This window comes from Haliaeetus albicilla, chromosome 25 (assembly GCF_947461875.1).
Source record: "Haliaeetus albicilla chromosome 25, bHalAlb1.1, whole genome shotgun sequence".
NCBI lineage: Eukaryota > Metazoa > Chordata > Aves > Accipitriformes > Accipitridae > Haliaeetus > Haliaeetus albicilla.
The window spans coordinates 10139487-10158275 of record NC_091507.1 but is presented as its reverse complement, the minus strand read 5'-3'; the positions used below and the strand labels follow the sequence as shown (position 1 = coordinate 10158275).

The 18789-nt window shown below is 44.3% G+C and overlaps 1 protein-coding gene and 1 long non-coding RNA gene across 5 annotated transcripts in view; one reads left to right on the top strand and one right to left on the bottom strand.

Moving 5' to 3' along the window:
* Positions 1 to 16423, bottom strand: part of SLC9A7 (solute carrier family 9 member A7) — an 87900-nt gene extending 71477 nt beyond the window's left edge. For 2 of the 4 annotated variants that reach the window (XR_011322073.1, XR_011322074.1), the window contains exon 1: positions 15702 to 16423. Coding sequence is in view for 2 of the 4 variants with exons in the window: in XM_069769958.1 (XP_069626059.1) it covers positions 15702 to 15975 (274 nt within the window). In the remaining 2 variants the exon portion in view is untranslated. The remainder of the gene's footprint in view (positions 1 to 15701) is intronic. The other 2 variants (XM_069769958.1, XM_069769959.1) reach the window with 1 other exon arrangement.
* LOC138681873 (uncharacterized) lies at positions 15153 to 17168 on the top strand. The gene is made up of 2 exons (XR_011322075.1): positions 15153 to 15766; positions 17002 to 17168. It is a non-coding gene; the product is annotated as an uncharacterized lncRNA (long non-coding RNA).
* Positions 17169 to 18789: the final 1621 nt, after the last annotated feature.

Here is an 18789-nt window from a genome sequence, read left to right as displayed (position 1 = left end):
AGTTACTCATGCTAAACGCTGACAGACTTAACAGCCAGATCACTGGGAAAACACTCATCAGACTGCAGTCAGCCAAGTTTTAGACCACAAATGTAACAATAAAAAAAACTGGCAGGTAGTATCATTAAATGTATAAATTCTACACATTCAGAAACCAGCATAATGACTGGGCACTACTAAAAGATTTGCTTCGAGCACTGGGTTCAGCTTTGGTTACTCTCTGAGCAAAAGATCATCTTTTCCAGCAGTCTAAGTGGAAGATATATCATTAAATTCAACTGAAATTTAACAAGGTGTGCCACAATTCTCCTGTCACAACAGTAATTAAAAATCTTGCACCAAATCAAACAGAAATAAAGGACTGAGTGGATCTTACAAGATGAGTAATGCACACAGTGCACTAAGATACTTGTGGCAAGCATCAAAAACACCACAAAAAGCCCAGGAAACCCCCCTGCTAACTATCTTACCAATACTCAGACACCCATCAAAAAAAAAAAAAAAAAAAAAAAAATCAGCTGTCCTTGTTGGCTAGAACAAAAGGCACAAGAAGTCACTCACATGCCTCCAGGCCAGGTTAAGACTCAGCAGTGGGGAAGGGGCACTCCAGCACCTGCAGGCTCTGTAGCACTTGCACTTCGCCAATAAGGGACATGGCAGCCTGCCTGCTTTGCACGGCTGCTATAAAGCAAAAATCATGGACACGTTACAGGCACAGTTAAGGAATGTAAAGTCAGATTGTGTTTAATTGGGGGCCTGTATGATTATTACATCAGCAAAGAGTGTGCACAGACCAAGTGCATCACGGTGGAGGGTTCTGCTTTTCCCTGAACAGAAGAGACGATGCTGGTGGAAATCACTGGGTAAGGACAGAATCACAACTCATGACCCAAATTCAGCAGCGAGCTTCCCAAGCAGCCCTTGAGCAAACCTTTCCTGTTGTGTACTTCATATCCAGTACTATTTTCCATCTTTAAGAGGCAAAAATTATTAAGGCTTTACAATGCTTGGATGCTAATATGGTATTTCATGGATCTGTAAATACATACACACACTTTTTTTTTTTCATCCCACATAAATAGGTATGAAGCATTGTGAGGAGAATTGGATCCTAACTTTAGGCTGATGAGCAGCAGTAGCCCAACTATTCCCCTGCTCCCCGCTATCACACCATCCCTTCAGGTGTGCTAGGTGTGCCAAGCAAGTAGGAGTACAAAGGAAAAAGCAGTGGTGTAAACAGGTGACTAAAAACATTTTTATGGGCTGAGCAACACAGTTGTGGTCATCAGAGATGGTGCAACTTGCATTGACTTCAGTAAACATATACAACACAGCTCAACAGCCTAGCCCTAGCCGCAGCCAGAAGCTCTCCCCAGTTAAGTTCCTGAGGGAAAGTGTTCTTTTTCAGGATTTCGTATTTGTCACCTCAAAGACTTGAGGTTACTGCGACTGTGACCCACAGACTACGTAGAAAGGTCTGCCAAATAGCACAGGAGTATAGCAATGAAAAGCCTAGACCAGCAATCAGAATATTTTTCTTCCTTGCAGAAAAGCTTCTACTTTTCCAGCCATTTTTTTGTCACCCCTACAAAAAATTCATATCCCCCCAGATAGTCAGTCTCTCAGCCCATATCAATAAGCCTAACTGAATCAGATGCCTTCTCCTTAGTTAAATCTCCTTCTGCAGATAAAGTTCAGCCAAGCATTTCTCCGTGGGGTACCTGTGCCCCAGCAATTTGTTCTGCAACTTCTTCTGGTCAGGGTAGGTGACTTCTTCAGTACTGGCTGATCTCCTGCTCACTGAAGCTTACAACAAAACTGCTTGATCCTCAAGCACATCAAACCTTAAGTCATAGATAAATTTTCCTGGTCAATATAACCACTTGTCTAGCAGAACATGTCCTGCAAATATGACATCCCAGTAGTAACCTCAAGCCCATGGAACTTGGTTAGTTTAAGTTACAGTACAAAAGTGAGCTTTTTTCAGACATTTTAAAAATAGGATATTGTTTTCAATTTCATATTCCTTAACTCTGAAGCCCAGCATTACAGAATGGACCTCTGGCAAACAGGTGCTAATAGGAATCAGTAAGATCTTCCCAGTCTTTTTTACCAGTCCCAGAACACCCTCCTGGTCAAATCAGCCCACCGCCTCTGAACCATGTAAAAACCCCGCCTACTCACAACTTCCCATAAATCCCTATTTGTCAACAAGCTGCTATTTCAAGTTTCTCAACCAGTAAGGCAAATACAATGTACAAGTAAATAATCTGTAGTAAGAACTGTCAAAATTAGGAGTATACCTAACAATTACTTAAGGTGCATCAGATCACTGTTGATCATACACTTACTTCAGTATATGATTCATAGATGTTTTATGTTCTCCGTACAATAGACACTCAGTTTATGTTTCAGGACAATAGAAAGAAAGGACCTAAGTTTCTTTAGTTGACAAGTTTTTCTGGTGTCATTAGGAAAAAAAAAAATCTCCACATGTAAAATGGTGTTTTTTCTACACAAAAATCAAATGCAAAAGAAATACTGTTTCCAATCAAGTGAAGCATCAGAAAACTGTCTCTGTGCTCAGATAGAGAGTATTACACAAGAACAGGCTATTCTGGAAAGCGAGTAATTGAACTCTGAGGCATGCATGTTGTATGTGGGTGCACACATGTGGGTCAGAAATGTGACCAGTTCAAGGATCAAATTGTCCAGAAAACACCATGCAGATATTGTATTGTTTGGATTCTGGCACTTTGCCATCATTGCAAAAGCTGCCAACTTTTGTTCTTAAGCATTGCCCTTTTCTGCAATGAAGGGTTCTGAAGATCTCAGAAGATTAGATTCACTAAAAGACTATTTTTTACACATTTGTTACAATCTAGTGTTACAAATCGAGTCAACTTCCTCACTTGCCATTCCAAGAAAATTCTATAGCATAACCCTGGTTGTAAATAGTCATCAATGGTCCAAGTTTTCTTCTTATAGCTGAGCAATCTGTACTTTGCCAACAAGTCAAACTTTAAGCCTTCTTTGGAAGTCCAAGGACTGAAAAGTAGGTCTTGCTTCTGACACAGCCTATCACCAAGTTAAATACCATTAGTTTAATTCTTGTTATAATTAAATATTCCTAGAGACAGTGGCATCTTTACCTTTCACTTCACAAAACCAGATTCATATAGCATTAATTAAAAACATCTAAAACAATACCCACAGAACCAGGCGGACAGCTGAAAACACAGCAACAAAGCAAGAGAGGGTCAAGGAAAAAGTTACTTATAACACAAACAGCAAAAGTTTGATCTGAACACAATTCTTCACCCATGCTTTGCAAAACAAAACGCTGAAGGAGTCAATGTTGCAATGAAAGCCTGGATTGTAGTTGTGTAGAGATAGGAATTAATATCTTACATATATGTTACCTAGAAAGAACCTGCACAGCTTAAACAGCTCACAGGTGAAAACAAGGTATAGATCATTTCAGCAGTGCTCAGGAAACTGGCATTAATTTAAGCTATTGGATGTACTTTGGGGAGAAGCAGAGAACTGACAAGGAAAGAGTCTTAGGCGATTCCCACAAAAAAGCAGGCAGGCCGAATAAGTATAGTACTTCTTTCAGGAGAGCTAAAAGACAAGACCAGAAAAGAATAGTCAAACCCACAGGAACCATTGGAGGGCAACATTTATCTGTATCTGTGTCAGCACTTCATGTATGAAGAAATAAGAGGGATAGAAGGCTACCAAAATTCATATGGACATCATCCTCCAAATTTTTGGGAGTCCCTAGTTTCTCTTGGAACTATGGTAGAGGTAGCACCTAATGCAGAAAAACAGCTTGTGATCTGGTAACAGATAAAAGAGAACCTATGACTGGCCAGTGAGTGTAGAAAACCAAATGCTTCAGAGGCGGTTTTTTGTTTTGTTTGTGCTTTTAAGAACATAAGTTTAAGCAGCACCTAAAAGATTAAGGCCCTGATGGGGGAGGGAGGCTTAGCTTCAACAGGCTAAGAAGAAAGTGCTCATAAACACAAAGTAGATTGTGCTTACACCTCCTGCCCCAACCTACCAGTCTTCATGAGAGGGGCTCTGTCATACGTACACACAATGAGCAACGCAAAGTTTCCTCTATCCCTAATTAGGGTTGACAAAACACGTATCTGACATCATAATCACCTGATGCAATGAGAAGATTAGGTATTTGTGTCTGAAGTACAGAGAACAAGAAATATAACAGTCCTATGTTTTACATTTTGGAAGAGATCCCACAACCAAGAGTTGAAAACGGAAAATGTTGAAATAAATACTCCATCATTTGCCAGTAAGAGCAATAAACTCTTTTTATGGTTCTCTGAGGCTAATATATGGAGAAGGGGAATATAATCAAGTACTAGGTATCACCAAGATATCTATGTTGACATTTCTGTTTCATGCAGGCACACGTAAAAACTGAGTATGCTGCAATTATATTTAGTTACTACAGCTTAACAAGCAGGTCACCAGCAGGAAACCACTCACTAGCTCTTCAGTCATGCAGTGCTGTGGAAAAGATTAATTTTATATCCATGAATCTCTGTAAAAAAATCATTAGGAGAATGGTCACCCACTGGAGTTTTTGGAAGCTCAAGAAATCTGTGTGTGTTCTAAGGAGGCTCCTTCTCTGAGAGAGTGAGATTTGGGAGCAGCAAACTCCCCGAGAACTTGGCAAGTCAGAATTTCAGAGAAAAATTAAACCTAATACAGAAGCACAATCCCTCTATTCAAGCTTCTGAAGTCTGAAGAACATGTCTGGGTTTGAGCAGATAAACACGTTGCTCTAAATCACGTGAACATGGTTGAAAGAAGGTTAAAAGTTTCTAGAGATAAAAATCAACTTCAGAAACAAAACATTTGCCAAGTTAGATATACTGCCATGCAGAGATAAAAAGCAAGAATGGTTAGGCTGAAACGTTGTACTGGCACTCAGCTACCCATATGAAAGTCTATTCCTGAGTTCAGGCTACTTCACTCACACCATTATGTCTTCAAAATACTCACCTCCTTCTGAGAGCTATTCACTGTAAACAGTGTCTGGTGGGAATATGCTCCCTGCAAGACACTAATATTGCAGATAGGTATGACAAAACTGTACCTTTTGTGCTATGCAGCAGTCACGACTGCCAAAGTATAAAGCTTCAAGCCAAGCTAAACAAGCAGAAGTGTCCACTTCAATTCTGTGAGCCAGCAAAGGATGCTACAGGCAATCTTGCCAGATATGCCTGTGGAAGGTCACATACAGTCACCCTCCGCTGCTCTTAACATACAAGATTACATAATATTGAACTAGAAAATCAAAGATAATCCAGGAGAAACAATCAGGAATAAGCCTTTACATAAGTTTTTTTCCTCCATGGTTATTCCTGTATTTTCAAGATATTGCAGAACTGCAGCGTAGTTGGTGATGCCAACTCCACACAGTGCTTCACACCTCCTTTGAATGCCCCCTCCACCTCAGGTGGCACATCCCTCCCAACCAGTCAAGGAGATCTCTACATGTGCCAGTTCAAACTCCTCTACTGAGTCCAACTCCTAAAGGCTACTTAGAAAGAGTCAATTACATAGCAAAGCTAAAAGCCAGCTGGAATAAATTGGTGTTTCAGGCCAAGAATAACAAGTTTAAATATGCTATCTACTGGCAAACACAAATAAAGCATGAATTGTATTCTCTCTCTGTCTCAACCACTTTAGGTTATCAACTTCATTGCTCATACACAGACAAGCAAATACAGCATCAATTAGATAGAACCCAGTTAGGTCTGATGATTGCCATTATATGAAAAAGCCAACCCAGATCACTTCAAACATGCCCAGATGAAGCCTCTACTTCTCCAAATGTAAATTTTTTTTAAATGTTTCACAGTGTATAAAAATAGAGTTTGCAATTCACCTACAAAACCAGCCAGATACTAACACTGCAAATAATGGTGCTGGGTATACAGGGAATGTAAATACATGATCTCCAACCTCAGCAGAGTTTTGGATGGGGCATGTATCCAACTCCATAGCAGGTGACTTGTATGTTCAGCAAAGGCTGAAAAGCAAGCTCTCTAGCTGCAGGAGAGGGTGAATTCTGGGGCTAAACACTAACAATTCACTCACTAAGGCGGCAATTTAAGGAAGAACAGTCAAGCTGTCTCATGGATAAGGACACTATTCCCAGGAGAAAGGCCATTACAGAATCAGTAAGCACAATGAAGACTGATGTGAAGGAAAGAGCAAATAGGAAGGATTGTGCAGCAGTAAAACAACAGCAGAGAGGCATGTGACACTTAAAATGCAGGTCCCCTTTCACTACTGAAGGACTTGATATCAAGTGCTAAGAAGTGGGGGGAAAAAAATAATTTCTCAGAATTAGTGTGGAAACAGATAGTATCCATTCTAATGGATTCAAAGAATACCAATCAAAAGTTAATCATATCCTTGTGGGACACTTGACATTTTTTAAACCATCATCAGTTATAACATCTTTCTATTAGTATGTCATATTCAAAGCACTGACAAAGGTTAACAGCAGTTTTCATATTTAATCCAATTCTTGAATTAATGGGATAGCATCCGAGCCTCAGAAGCAATGACTACACTCCCAGTGTGTTGGTACCGAGCATGGCCACAGCGTGCCCTGCTGCAGAGCCAACACAGGGAAGAACCTCACATGTAGGGGACACACCAAGCCACACGAGCAGCTTTGTCTTCAGCTAGCTACTGATGGTAAGAGTTGCAGGTGCATACACCGCACATCCACACACAGCCAGCACATTGAAGACTGTCATCTTACGCACAGACAAGTTAATTGCATTTTAGAATATATTTATACAGTGCTCTCTTGTTTCCACCCTTTTTTTTGTTAAGAATAGTCCCCCAACTTCATAACGAAAGAGCAGGAGAACAAATCAAAGAGCACCCGCTTAAAATAAATCTCCTCAGTACTAATTATTTTTTTAAGTGTAAGTGAGAAGCGAAGACAACTATGGAGAGGCATGGCATTCAGAATAAGCACACCACGTCATTTAAACATTTCCACAAAGCCAGCACACCAAGATGCCCGTCAGACCCACAGCTCTGCTGTCCAGACCCCCCCTCCAAGGGGCTTACAAGGTAACAGCGGAGGAACTAGTAATACACTCATTATGTGCACTTAAATTTTGCACCAGGTATTTCACCAGGTCCACAGCTACCTTTAAAACCTATTTCAACAGGGCGGAGGTAGTTTGAAAACCCTGCAAGCAGAGAAAATGGCGTCTGTGGAGAAGCAGCCCAAACTATAGCAGACCTGCAAGGCCCACCAGCGTGGCTTTGCAGGCAGGACCCTCCAGCAGCAGCAGAGCTACCCCGCTGCTGGGCCATCCGGGGTAGCGGTGCAGGTAAACCCACTAACACCTTCTGGCAGCAGCGCTGCACCCACAAGAGCTTTGCCAGGATAGACCTACCAGGTAGGGGTGCGATCTTTTTCCACACATCATTCACACATACAGCTCTATCAAGAGAAGTGCAGAGCTTAAACCCAGCCTTTGAAAATGAACATGAAATACTGAAGCCAGGAAGAAAGAACAGAAACCACATACCTCCCCTGGCTCAGAGAACAGTTCAACTCCTCTACTGTAATTGAGGGGGAGCCTTCAACTATTTCTCCCTGATGAAAAAAACCCAGCTTCTTCCACCATAGCTTTCAAGGGCCTTTAGGCACTTCTAAACTGAATTGTCTGATTTCAGGGCATTAAAAAAAAAAAAAAAAAAAAAAGGCAGTTTTATACCATTTCTCTTTTCTCCCTTCACACTCAGTTAATTGCAGGCTGAAGTGCTTTTTAATAGGGGGTAAAAAAAAAAAGCAGTGCGTTTGAGCTAAATTACCCATCTCTGGTAGACACAGATCTGATCTGCTGAGAACAACTGTGTATTTTTTTTACACTAGTAAAACCCCCTTCAAGATAAGTACCCTTCTAAAAAAATAATTGCTTGTATCACATCCTTTCAATATAGACACTACTTAGTCTAAAGCAGGGGCAAAAAGGCTATATTCAGTCTTAAGTGGGAATAAAGCATTAATCCTGAGTCACAAATAAAGACCCGTTGAAAAAAAAAATAAGTCTACAAGCTGGTATTTCTGGCTGTCAGAGTGGAAACAACAGCCTTGAGTTAAATACTGAGGCTCTCTCCTGAACGTACAGGGACAGTTCAGCAGCTCAGTGCCAGACTCACAGCAGTCAGCACGTGAGCAAGGAAAGAGCATCCATGGTACACAGCACCTGTTAAAGGACTAGATAGGAACTGCAAAATATTTTTACTGCTGGCCCCTAACAGCCCAAGATACATAGTTCTGGACTGCAGCAGGTGTCCTATAACACACCATAGCTCTGAGGCCTACTCTTTTTTTTTTTTTTTCCCCCCTTTAAATGATGGCTGACCTGTGGTTCCTGCTTCAGATTTCTGGTTTCTAGATCAGTAGGGAGGTAGATACCGCCACCTCTACCTAATAGAGAGAATGGTTCTTCAGATAGCAGGGTATGCAGGTGGAAATATCTCCCTACCAGAGGCAAGGGAAAGTTTTCATCCAACTCTAAGATGGTGTCTTGAGCTACCCTACAGAGTAGGTTGGGATGGGGAGGCCAACTTTCAGAAGGATAGGGAAAAAGGGCTACTATATACCCACAAAGTGAGGTTTGTGGGGACAGAGGACACAAGGGGGAACATTACTAGCTGAATGATGACACTTTTCTGTCACAGGGAATTGAGCCCTCCCATCACCACTTCGAGCTATCTGGGTGTGCTGCAGGAAACCATCTGGCCTGGAGGCAAGGCCAGTTCCCCGAGAAGGGAGTTTGGGCCCCAGCAAGTCAGAGGTAAGGCTTCTGCCTGTTTCCAGTTGTACCAACCTTGCTGACAGCAGGAGCTGAGAGCACACACAGCAGAAGTCTTCAGAGTTTCACCTCTGTTAGCGAGCCCAGGACACACAATAGTTTAGAAAAGCATTTCACAGGTTGCACTCCTGCACCTAAATGCTGCCCAGGACTGGTTGTACAAACGAACCACAGGTAATTCCAAAAGCACCCTGCTGCGTGGCTAATTGCTTGGGGCAGAAGGTGACTTCAGTGTTAAGATGCTCTGGTCTTTCTATAGCACACAAAGCGAAAAAGGTCTATAAGAGACACAACACAAGGGAAGGCACAGCTAAAAGCACTTCAGTCCAGCACAACTCTTTTTTAATTAAATATCAGAAAGAACAATGTCTGAATTGTTCATTCTGTTTTGCATAAGGTATAAGCCAATGCAGTATTGTGAAACCCAGAGATAAGATTATGGGCCAGTTGCTACACAGATTTTTGTTAACATAGCCAAGGAAATGCTCCTTATTACCCTTCTATGATCATCCATAAAACAAAGGCTTAACATACCAAAAGGAAAGGAGACACCTGAAAACCAAGACCTGATCTGTACCATCCACCTTCTCCCAAAACATAGAGCCCCAGTGACTGAGTAGAGCAGCATTGAGATGTGGACACCATCAGCACTCAAGAAGCAGCTTTGGACATCCTGTAGGACTTGACAGCTTTAAATACTCCCTCACTGTCCCCTTTTCAGTCTTCCCACCTGCACCAAGAGCAGAAGCTACTGGCGTAGCTGCAGATGCTCTACATCTACAGAGGAGCTCAGTCCTTAGGTTATTTTAGGGAGATTCCCTGGGGGACTTGTGTAGAGTCATATTTCTATTGCAAGGTAGCAAAGAAAAAATGGAAATGGTTGGAAATAAAAATAAAAATCTTCTGAAGCGGACTAAGAAAAGCCTCAGGCTCCTACAGGGCCCAGACAAGAGCCACACTAACCCGTCCTGCGCTGCAGAACCACCTCACTGTCTGACAACAAGCTTGTGTACCAGACATCAGGTTACCTACCCTCAGTTCAGCACACTCCTACCAAACACAACCAGTCATTGAGCACGCATGCAGGAGCAGAAGGCAGCCATGTGTGTGAGCTCTGCAATATTACAGAACTGGCATCTGTTTGTGATAACTTTCTAATTCAGATGAAAATTACAGTATATGCAAAGGACCACCTTTCCCTTCAGCCTCCACCTGGTTCTTACAACCAACCATGCGGTGTTGTAGAGCAGTACCAGCTTTAACAGCCAGTTATGTCACCAAAGGCTTCCTCACATAAAGAAAATCCAGGGTTGCCATTTCTCTCTTCTTTGGCTCATGCCAGTGATTAGAAGGGTACTCCGGTGCTTATTTGATAGGACATCTCATGAAGCTAAAGTTAACAAACATAAAAATGAACTGACTTATCTTAATTGCTATTAAAACCACTGTCCTCCCTCAAAAAAAAACCCCAAACCCACAAAACATCCCCCCCACACACTACTCTGAGGACTACAGCTGAATTGTACTCCAAAGACATTTCAGAAACATTAGCAATGTATAAGCTATCCAACTACCCCACCTGAAGAGCAAATCTAAAATACAGGTAGGTTAATAACAGAGATAAAGCATTTCTTCCACAATCTCTCACAAGATAAAATTTTAAGTTCCACTCAGTTGCAGGCCACAAAACAAGCTCAGAGACAAGATTTGCAATACAATTAAAATGTCCTGATCACCCAAGAAATTGAGCAAGACTCACTTTGAAAGCCTGTAACCAAGTGATTTAAAAGAATATCCAATAGGAACATGCAGGTTGCCAGAGAAAGGATAATGTTCTCAAAACTGGGTGCTCAGTTATGCTCCTAAAACTAGTATTAGAATGCTTGTGTAAAAGTGGCTTATTAAACACCAACACTGCCATTATTTCAATGGACATGGAGATGCATTAGGTAATCTCTAACATGCATAGAGACTAGAATTGTAATAGAGAGCACTGCAGCCAGATGAGATAAAAATAGGCTTTTTCTGTATCTACTTTGTGGATACAAAAACTTCATCTGATACAGATTATTTCAGAATAAATCTGATACTTTTATCCTGATCATTTACCTCATATCTCTCATTTGTGATCCACAAAGGGTAATAGAGGTTTCATACACCTCTTCATATATTGTTTTTATTTCTCTGTACCCAAGTCCGGGTTTGCTTTTACTTTTACCTCCAGCGCTTTTACCTCCTGTGCGGCCCGCAGGCAGTTCCAACAACTCCGCAGTCAAGAAGGTACCTGGTAGGACTGACACATGTGCTGATGTGTGGGTTGCCAGTTACCCAAATTATCACTTATGAAAAGGACAAACTAACTGCCTAATGGGAGTGATACCACTGGATCTGCTGGGACACACCTACATATCCAGACAGCTGCTTCCTAAAGAGCAGAGTGCTGGGGAGCCACCATCACTTCCCATCCTTAAGCTCTTCCCCAGGCTCCCAAGATGTCCATGTCCTGTGGCTCCCTACCACACGGGGAGGCTACTCGGCAGAGAGCAAGGAAACCTGCCAAACACAGAGCTGAACCTCTTCAGGAGAAACAGCTCAGAACACTTTACCCTTGGGACTCAGACCAGCACAAAGTAAAACGAGCATCACGATCACTATCACGAGCTGGCATACGTGTGTCAGCAAAGTCTCAATTCCTTAATTGCTCTGTTGTGGGTTGTTTGGTTGGGTTTGTTTTTTGTTTTGGTTTGGTTCTTAATTGCTCCGTAATGATTTGCATTAGTAATACAGTTGCTGGAGCAGCTGCAGAGCGTTTGCCCCATGCAAGTATCTAACTTTCACAGAGCAACACCCTTGTTACAGTTTCAAGACCACAATTCAATGTATTTTGCACTTTATAAGCCAAATGCATCTTGTGGTATGACCTGCAGATAATCACAGTGTGATGACATGGTACGTAACCGATTCAAATCAGCATTGTACCTGAACCTGCAGCTTTAGGTGCAAAGTATTTTAAGATGTTCAAAAAAAGTTAGGTCCCTTCCTCTTTCACGTACACAATTGCCAGATCTAGCATGTGCAGCTGAGGTCTGTAACTTTCATGTTGCTTCATCAAAAATAAGATTTTAAGCGGCACATCACAAAAAAAAAAAGCACCACTGTAAGTCATTAAACACTCATGTAAACCTCATGTTATTTCACATCTTAACAGATGTTTCCAGAGAAAGATATTTAACACATCAGAATAATACAGACAGACAAGCAGCAACTGCCTGTTGAAGAGACAGTGACAACACAGGAAATAAGAAACATGGAAAGACTATGTAATGATTTTAATGACTTTTTAATCTTCAATTGAAGCAGCTAGCATGATGAAGTTATCTAAACCACAGCAAATCTGGATGTGGCAGTAGCCTTTGTTCTGTTGAGGGCTGGGTAATTAGACAACCACACTGAAACTGTCAGGTATGACAGATGCCTCTCATTCAGTGGGCAGCAGAAAACATGCTACTCAAAGTCTGGAAGAAATGCAGACTTTGGCAGCACCAGCAGTACTTGGGCCACAGGTCTTTTTAGCCAGGTAAAACACATGCTGCCTTTAATAGAAACATGATCAAATCAACAGCAGAGACATGACAGTAGAACAGGATGTGCTTGTGTCTGGATTCTCAGAAAAGATAAAGTGAGAAGTGTTGGTTAAAGCTCTGGCTGGAGGCAGCTTCTCCGCTCACCATTTCAAGCGAGTGTTGTGCCACCTGATTCCTACTGTGCTAAAGGGAAGAGGCCTCACTGCACATTACTGTAAATTAACATGGCTAGATAAGAAAAAAAGAAATCCAGCTCCATCACCTCTTCTTAAAGAGCAAAAGAACCAAGCAACTGTCAAGACCTGGAGTTCTAACTAGCCCAGGTCAAACATGTATTTCACCTAATACAATCATCCAAAGATTCATCACTTTGAAACCAACAGTTTTGAAGGGCTTTTAGGTGCAACAAGACAGTTTTTCCTAGGTCATTTTCTCCATGATAAAAATTAATCAGCACTGAAGTGCTAGCTTACTACCTCCGTAAATGAAAGCCACTTACTCAGGTAGCAACGAAAACTGCTGTGATAGAAATACTTTGATTTTTCCGTCGGAAAAACTCAACACAAATGGTACAAGTGCTATAGACCTGACCATAAAACCATGTGAAAGCTACCTAGTGTGCAGAGTTTGGGGCCTACACCAATAATATATTATGAAATACATCCTTATGAGAGTACCTACACACCCAAAACTGTTTCATTCTAGATGCTTGTGGTTTTAGGACTACAAACTCTTTGGTTGAAACACTGCCATATAATTTTGTGTGTAAGTCAGACTGATCAAATATATGCATTTTAAATACACAGTTTGGAAAACATGCATTTCTCAGATACCAAATTAACAGCAAAATAGAAATCCATCTCTCAATTTAACCACTATCCTTTAAATGACAAAGAAGGAAGAGGAGAAACTGCTATTTGAAGAATAAAGCCTGGTTATCAGAAGTATAACAGACAGTTACTATGACACTTGTGATGTTTTTTTTCTTTGCTCTGAAGGAAGTCTGCAAAATACTTAAGTGAAGCCAGGCCTCAGTGGAGCTTTACCAGCATGAAGGCTAACAGTGTTAGAAAGGAACTGAACTTGCTAAATGTGTTTCCTCAGATGTTTGCCATGACATGGCAAGAGTCATTTTGCTTGGGTGGGAGAAGAGCATGTATTTTGTTATTATACTAAAGGGGCTCATCTAGAAAGTGGGGATATTGAGAAAGTATCTATGAAAACAAAATGATTTAAATGAGGGCACACCAAGAACATGCAATGGTTTGAACCAATCATTCTTTCAGCAGTGCTGCCTGTGGTGCAGAAAGGGCTATAGCGTAGTGTCTTTCCTAAGACAGGTTACCAGCACTTGTACATCAAATTGGGCTTCTAGCATCCATTTCAGGGATCAGGAACTGGATGTTAGAGTAAACTAGTTTCAGTGCAAGGAGAGGCAGAAGTTTTCCAGTTGAATTATTTCTTATTTCTCACACAGCTCAAAATGCATACCCAGATGCCCTTGATGCCCTGGTACTTGTATTGCATACATTAGTACTCCCACATACACAAGATTTCCACCACAAAGTAAACTATGCAAATCACTGAAATGACCTTAAAACAGAAAAGAACTTCGTGAAGGCGACAGCAGCACCAGGGTAATATCTAAACAACATCTTCAAAAGAACCTTACCCCATCTCTTCCAATCAGCACATACACAGTTAATCTACCATCTCCTGAGCACTATTCAGCTGCTAAGCATTATCATGCTAGTGCATAACTTCCTTACATGCCCAATCATTAATTTGTCAGTTTTCAGCAACAAGCATATGTGAAATACACAGCAATGCAGCAAAGAGATCAGTGACTAAGAGCAAATTGGGATGGTTTAAGAGAAGCATCAGCAGAGGAAAATTCCACTGCTTTGCAAGCTATCACAGAGCTCTCAAGTGCAGTAGTACTCATCAGGGAGGAAACGCTTCACTTTCCCCCTCCCCTTGAGGGCCGAATTTCTCATCTGTGGCTACCCTCAACGTGCTTATCCCGACCGACATCGGGCAGGTGTTTCACACCGTTCAGCAGAAATCGATTCAGCTCACGAAGGAGAAGAAGTGCCCCCAGCGCGATGGCAGTAGCCAATCACCGGCAGACAAATCATTTTTTAAACGGATGGCTGCTCCTCATCACAACTGTTTATGCTCCGCGTAGCAAACTGCGCACGAAACACAACTGCGCGAGTTCGCAGCGGAGCGAGTACCCTCTGCCGCGGGTTCAGGCTCACCGGCGGTCTTCTGCGCCAGCCGTCGACTGTACCAGCAGAGAGCCCAGCTCCTCCGCATCATCCTCCCCACTAACGCAGGGGAGAACACGGCTTCTGCAGAGGGATTTACTTCCCGTTTGCTCCCACGAGCCGGGGCAGAGCGGGGCTGGCGAGGACGAACTCGGCTCAGCCCAGCGGGCTCAAGACGAGCTGTGGGCGCTGCCTCGGGTGTCACCGCAGCCAGCGGGTCACCAGCCAACTCGGGCCGCCCGCGACAGCGGCGCGCCGACAGCCAGCGAGCGAACCCCAGAGCGTCGAAGTTCAGACACGCTCCTTTCCACGCAGCGCGCGCCACAGCGCGGTGAGGGCGTTCGGAGAACGCTCTCCAAAAATCATTCCTGCGATGACCTGCGCGGGCCCCTGCCCCAGGTTGCTCCACGTAGGGCCGGCCAGCTCGCTTCCTACAGCGGGGAGGGGGGTGGTACCGAAACGCGGTGCCCTGCCAGCGCGGCCGCTCCAGCGCCAGCGGACGGCGGCAGGGCGCACCTCGGCGCAGGGCACCGCTCCGCCGCCGCCCGGGAGGCAGCGGGCCGGATCCCCGCCCCGCTCCCCTTCTGCCCCCGGCCCGCGGAAAGGCGCCGCCGAGGCGGTGGCGGGGGGGGGGGGGGGGGGAAGATCCGGCAGCACCGACGCCGAGGGGCTCTGCCGCGGCGGGGCTCCCGCTCCCCCCGGGCGCGGCCTACCCCTGCGCTGCCGCCCGCCAGCCGTGAGGGGGGCGCGGGGCCGCAGCGCCGCCGCACGCCCGCGCCGCGCCTCGCCTCAGGCGGCGGGGGCGCGGCCGAGCACCGGGGCCCCCCGCGCCGCCGCCGCCTCCGGGCCGCCGCGCCTGCCGGCACCTGCCGGGGCTGACACCGGCCGTCAGAGAGCCGCCTGCCCGGGGAGGAGGCGGGGAGCCGGGCCGAGACGCGGCGCCCGGCGGGACTCACCGTAGATCATGGCCAGGCCGGTCTCGTGGAGGAAGCGGACGCGGCGGTGCTTGAACAGCCAGATGGTGAGGATGGTGAGGGTGAGGAGCAGGATGAAGGTGAGGAGGCTCACGCTGTCCTGCCGGTGGCTCTCCTCCGCCTCCTTCTCGGTGGCGAGCTCCTCCATGGCGCTGCTGCTGCTGCTGCTGCTGCTCCGCTCCGCAGCCCGCAGCCCGCCGGCTGCCAGCAGGAGAAGCGGGAGCACCGGCAGCCGGCGGCGCAGGGGCAGAGCCATGGTGGTCGTGGCGGCGGCGGCGGCTGCGGCTCCCCGTCCCACACCCGCGGCGGCGGCCCGCGGGCACTGCCCACCGCCCGGCCGGCGGGGGAGGGAGCGGCGCAGGAGCCCGCCCGCTGCCGCCTGCCCCGGCCCCTTAAAGGCGCAGCCCCGCCGGCGGCGGCCGCGGCCGGGGAGCGTGGGCTGGTCTGCCGTGGGGACGCGGTGCCCTCCTCGCCGCCCCCGCCCGGTGAAGCGGCGGGAGGCAGCGGGGCGCGGGGAGGGCGGTGAGAACCGCCGCCGCGGGGGACGGGTTTGCTTCGGGAACGCCGGGTGCCGCCTCGGCGGCGCGGGCAGCGGGGCGGGTCGGCCCCGGCCCCGCTCTCCCCGCCGCGGGGCTGCCGCAGGGGTGCGGTGTTAAAGTCGTCACCCCGCAGCCCGCTCTGGCCGTGTCCGGGACCGAGCTGGGCCGTGACAGCTGCGGGGGAACGAACGCAGGCGCCGGTGGCTCTGGGTCTCTGTGAATTTGCAAAAGTTCTCCCCAGAGAGTGAGAATATACTCGCGTGTTTTCCCACGTGGGGGTTTTTCTTTTTTTTTCTTTTTTTCGGATACAGGAAAACTTACTAAACGCAAATTGCTAACTTGGGGGTTTCCATCCAAATACATCCTGCTGGAGCTTTGCTTCTGGGAAGCAGGAAAATTGTAGGAAATTAATAGAGTTAGTATTTTTCATTTGAAATTTCTTTGCTGGAGGAAAAAAAAAAGAGCATATGCCTACTGTTTTAAAATCATCCCGAGTTGGGGGAGGGAAAGAAAAGTCACTTTTTGCAAACAAGCCAAAATCAGAACTTTCTCCTTTCACTTTTTTCTTTGATCAATCGCAAACCTGTTTTTTAAAAAAAAAAAAAAAAAACAAAAAGCCAAACAGGGAATTCCGAGTAATGAAAAAGTTTGGTTTTAAAGAAGTATGAAACTCTGTAAAAATTGGGTTTGTGGTGGGGTTTTGGTTTGGGTTTGTTTTTTTTATTTTATTTTATTTTTATCAGTTTCAGCAGGTGTGTGCTTTGCCTTTGGCTACCAGAGGAATTCCCTCCCATTTTCCAGTGGTGGTGTGAGCAGCACTGACATTTCTCCCAGAACTGTTATTTTCAGTCACAACTTCTAACATGTATTTTAGCCATTATTTTGCAATAAAGAAAGCAAAATACCTTTGGCCACGTGTTTAATTAGTTATGTGGCAGATCCTATCTCCTTTAGTGCTGTCGTCTTTCTTAACACTGCTGCCTGGCTGTTTCTGAGGGTATTTATTGGGGTGCTCTAGTTACAAGAGTTTCTCTTCCAAACTTTCCCTCCTCCTGCTAGTGGATCTGAAATTGTCTCGTCACATATACTTTGTTTAGGAGACTCCTTTTCAGAAACATTTTAAGATGACATCTATGTAAATGCATGTTTTTATTTATATGTAGTCCTTTTAAATACGGTATTTATGCAAACTCCTCAACAACCTTCAAAATCCAGTAAAATTACGTGCAATTACCTTTAAATATTTGATTGTGCAGGGCTGAAAGTTTACATTGATAGTGCCATAATTTGTAAACCTCTTAGGGATGAAGAGCATTAATTTGCCCTGAAGACCTAGCTCTTAAACCTACATGAACCATTAAAAATTACTGCCTCAAGACTGCCTTATGTTAAACCTCACATTCAAAATTAACATTTCTGGTATAATGAGAGCATTATGCCGCTAAAATCTTTACTGTGTATCTTTAGGATATACAACCTACATACAGTATAATGTATATCTTTAGGATATAACAACCTATAGGCCTCACAGCAGACTACAGGAATGCAATACAGTGCGAAGTGTGTGTAATGCTGATAAAGTTGTAAAATAAAAAGCTGAATGACAATAACAGGCTCTCTTCTGGTTTGTTTGGGTTTTTTTTTATTGTGTGCTGCATAGTGCTGGGTAAAGTCTGTTGCTAAGTGCATGGTGGCTGTTTTTAAGAAGACAATTTCCATGTATATTGTAATTTCATCTACCTCTCAGCTGAGCTGCAGTCAGGGTCTTAAGTTAATTTCTGCAAAGTTTTCCACCAGTAACCTGTGTTTTATCCTTCAACATTCGCACAGTTCACTATGCACTATATGCCTCTTGCTCTCCAGGCAACAGTGAGAAATATCCAGGCAATTCTTCTAATAGTTAAGCGTAATAGCCCAGTTCTACTTTTTTTTTTTTTTTTTTCAGCTGAACTATGTTGTTTGTGGAGGAAAGCATTCATCCATAGTTTGGTGTGTCAGTGCTACCATCAGCACAAGCTTTAAACCTCCACATTCACATTTACGGGTGTTTTTACTGCTGCCTTGCCCCTGTAGCTTCTGGACAGGTATCACCTAGGATCCTAAATCCTAGGAACACCTCCACTGAAATCAATACATCAGTAGGTACTGTCCAAAATATTTTTACTGAATTAAAAAAGTTATGTTCACCACTGTTGTGCATAAAATTGGACACAAGTCATCCTTACTCTGGGCTATGTGGATGTAACTAAATAACATCCATAAAATGTATGGGATTGGAAGTATGTTTGTTTCTGTCCATTTAGGGCGTCAAAGTTTAACAGTGATGTAATTAAGTTCTCCTCAATGCAGTGTTCTGTCTAGTATGTTGTTGCCAGGAAATTTGATACACACAGTATACTTGGTTCATACAAGCCAAAATTTGCTCTCTCTTTATGCTCATGGATTTGTGTCGTGGTGCATGAATAGTTTAACTGATTTAAACAGGATCATCTGGAGCTTATGATATCAAATAAGAAAAAACATATCAAGTC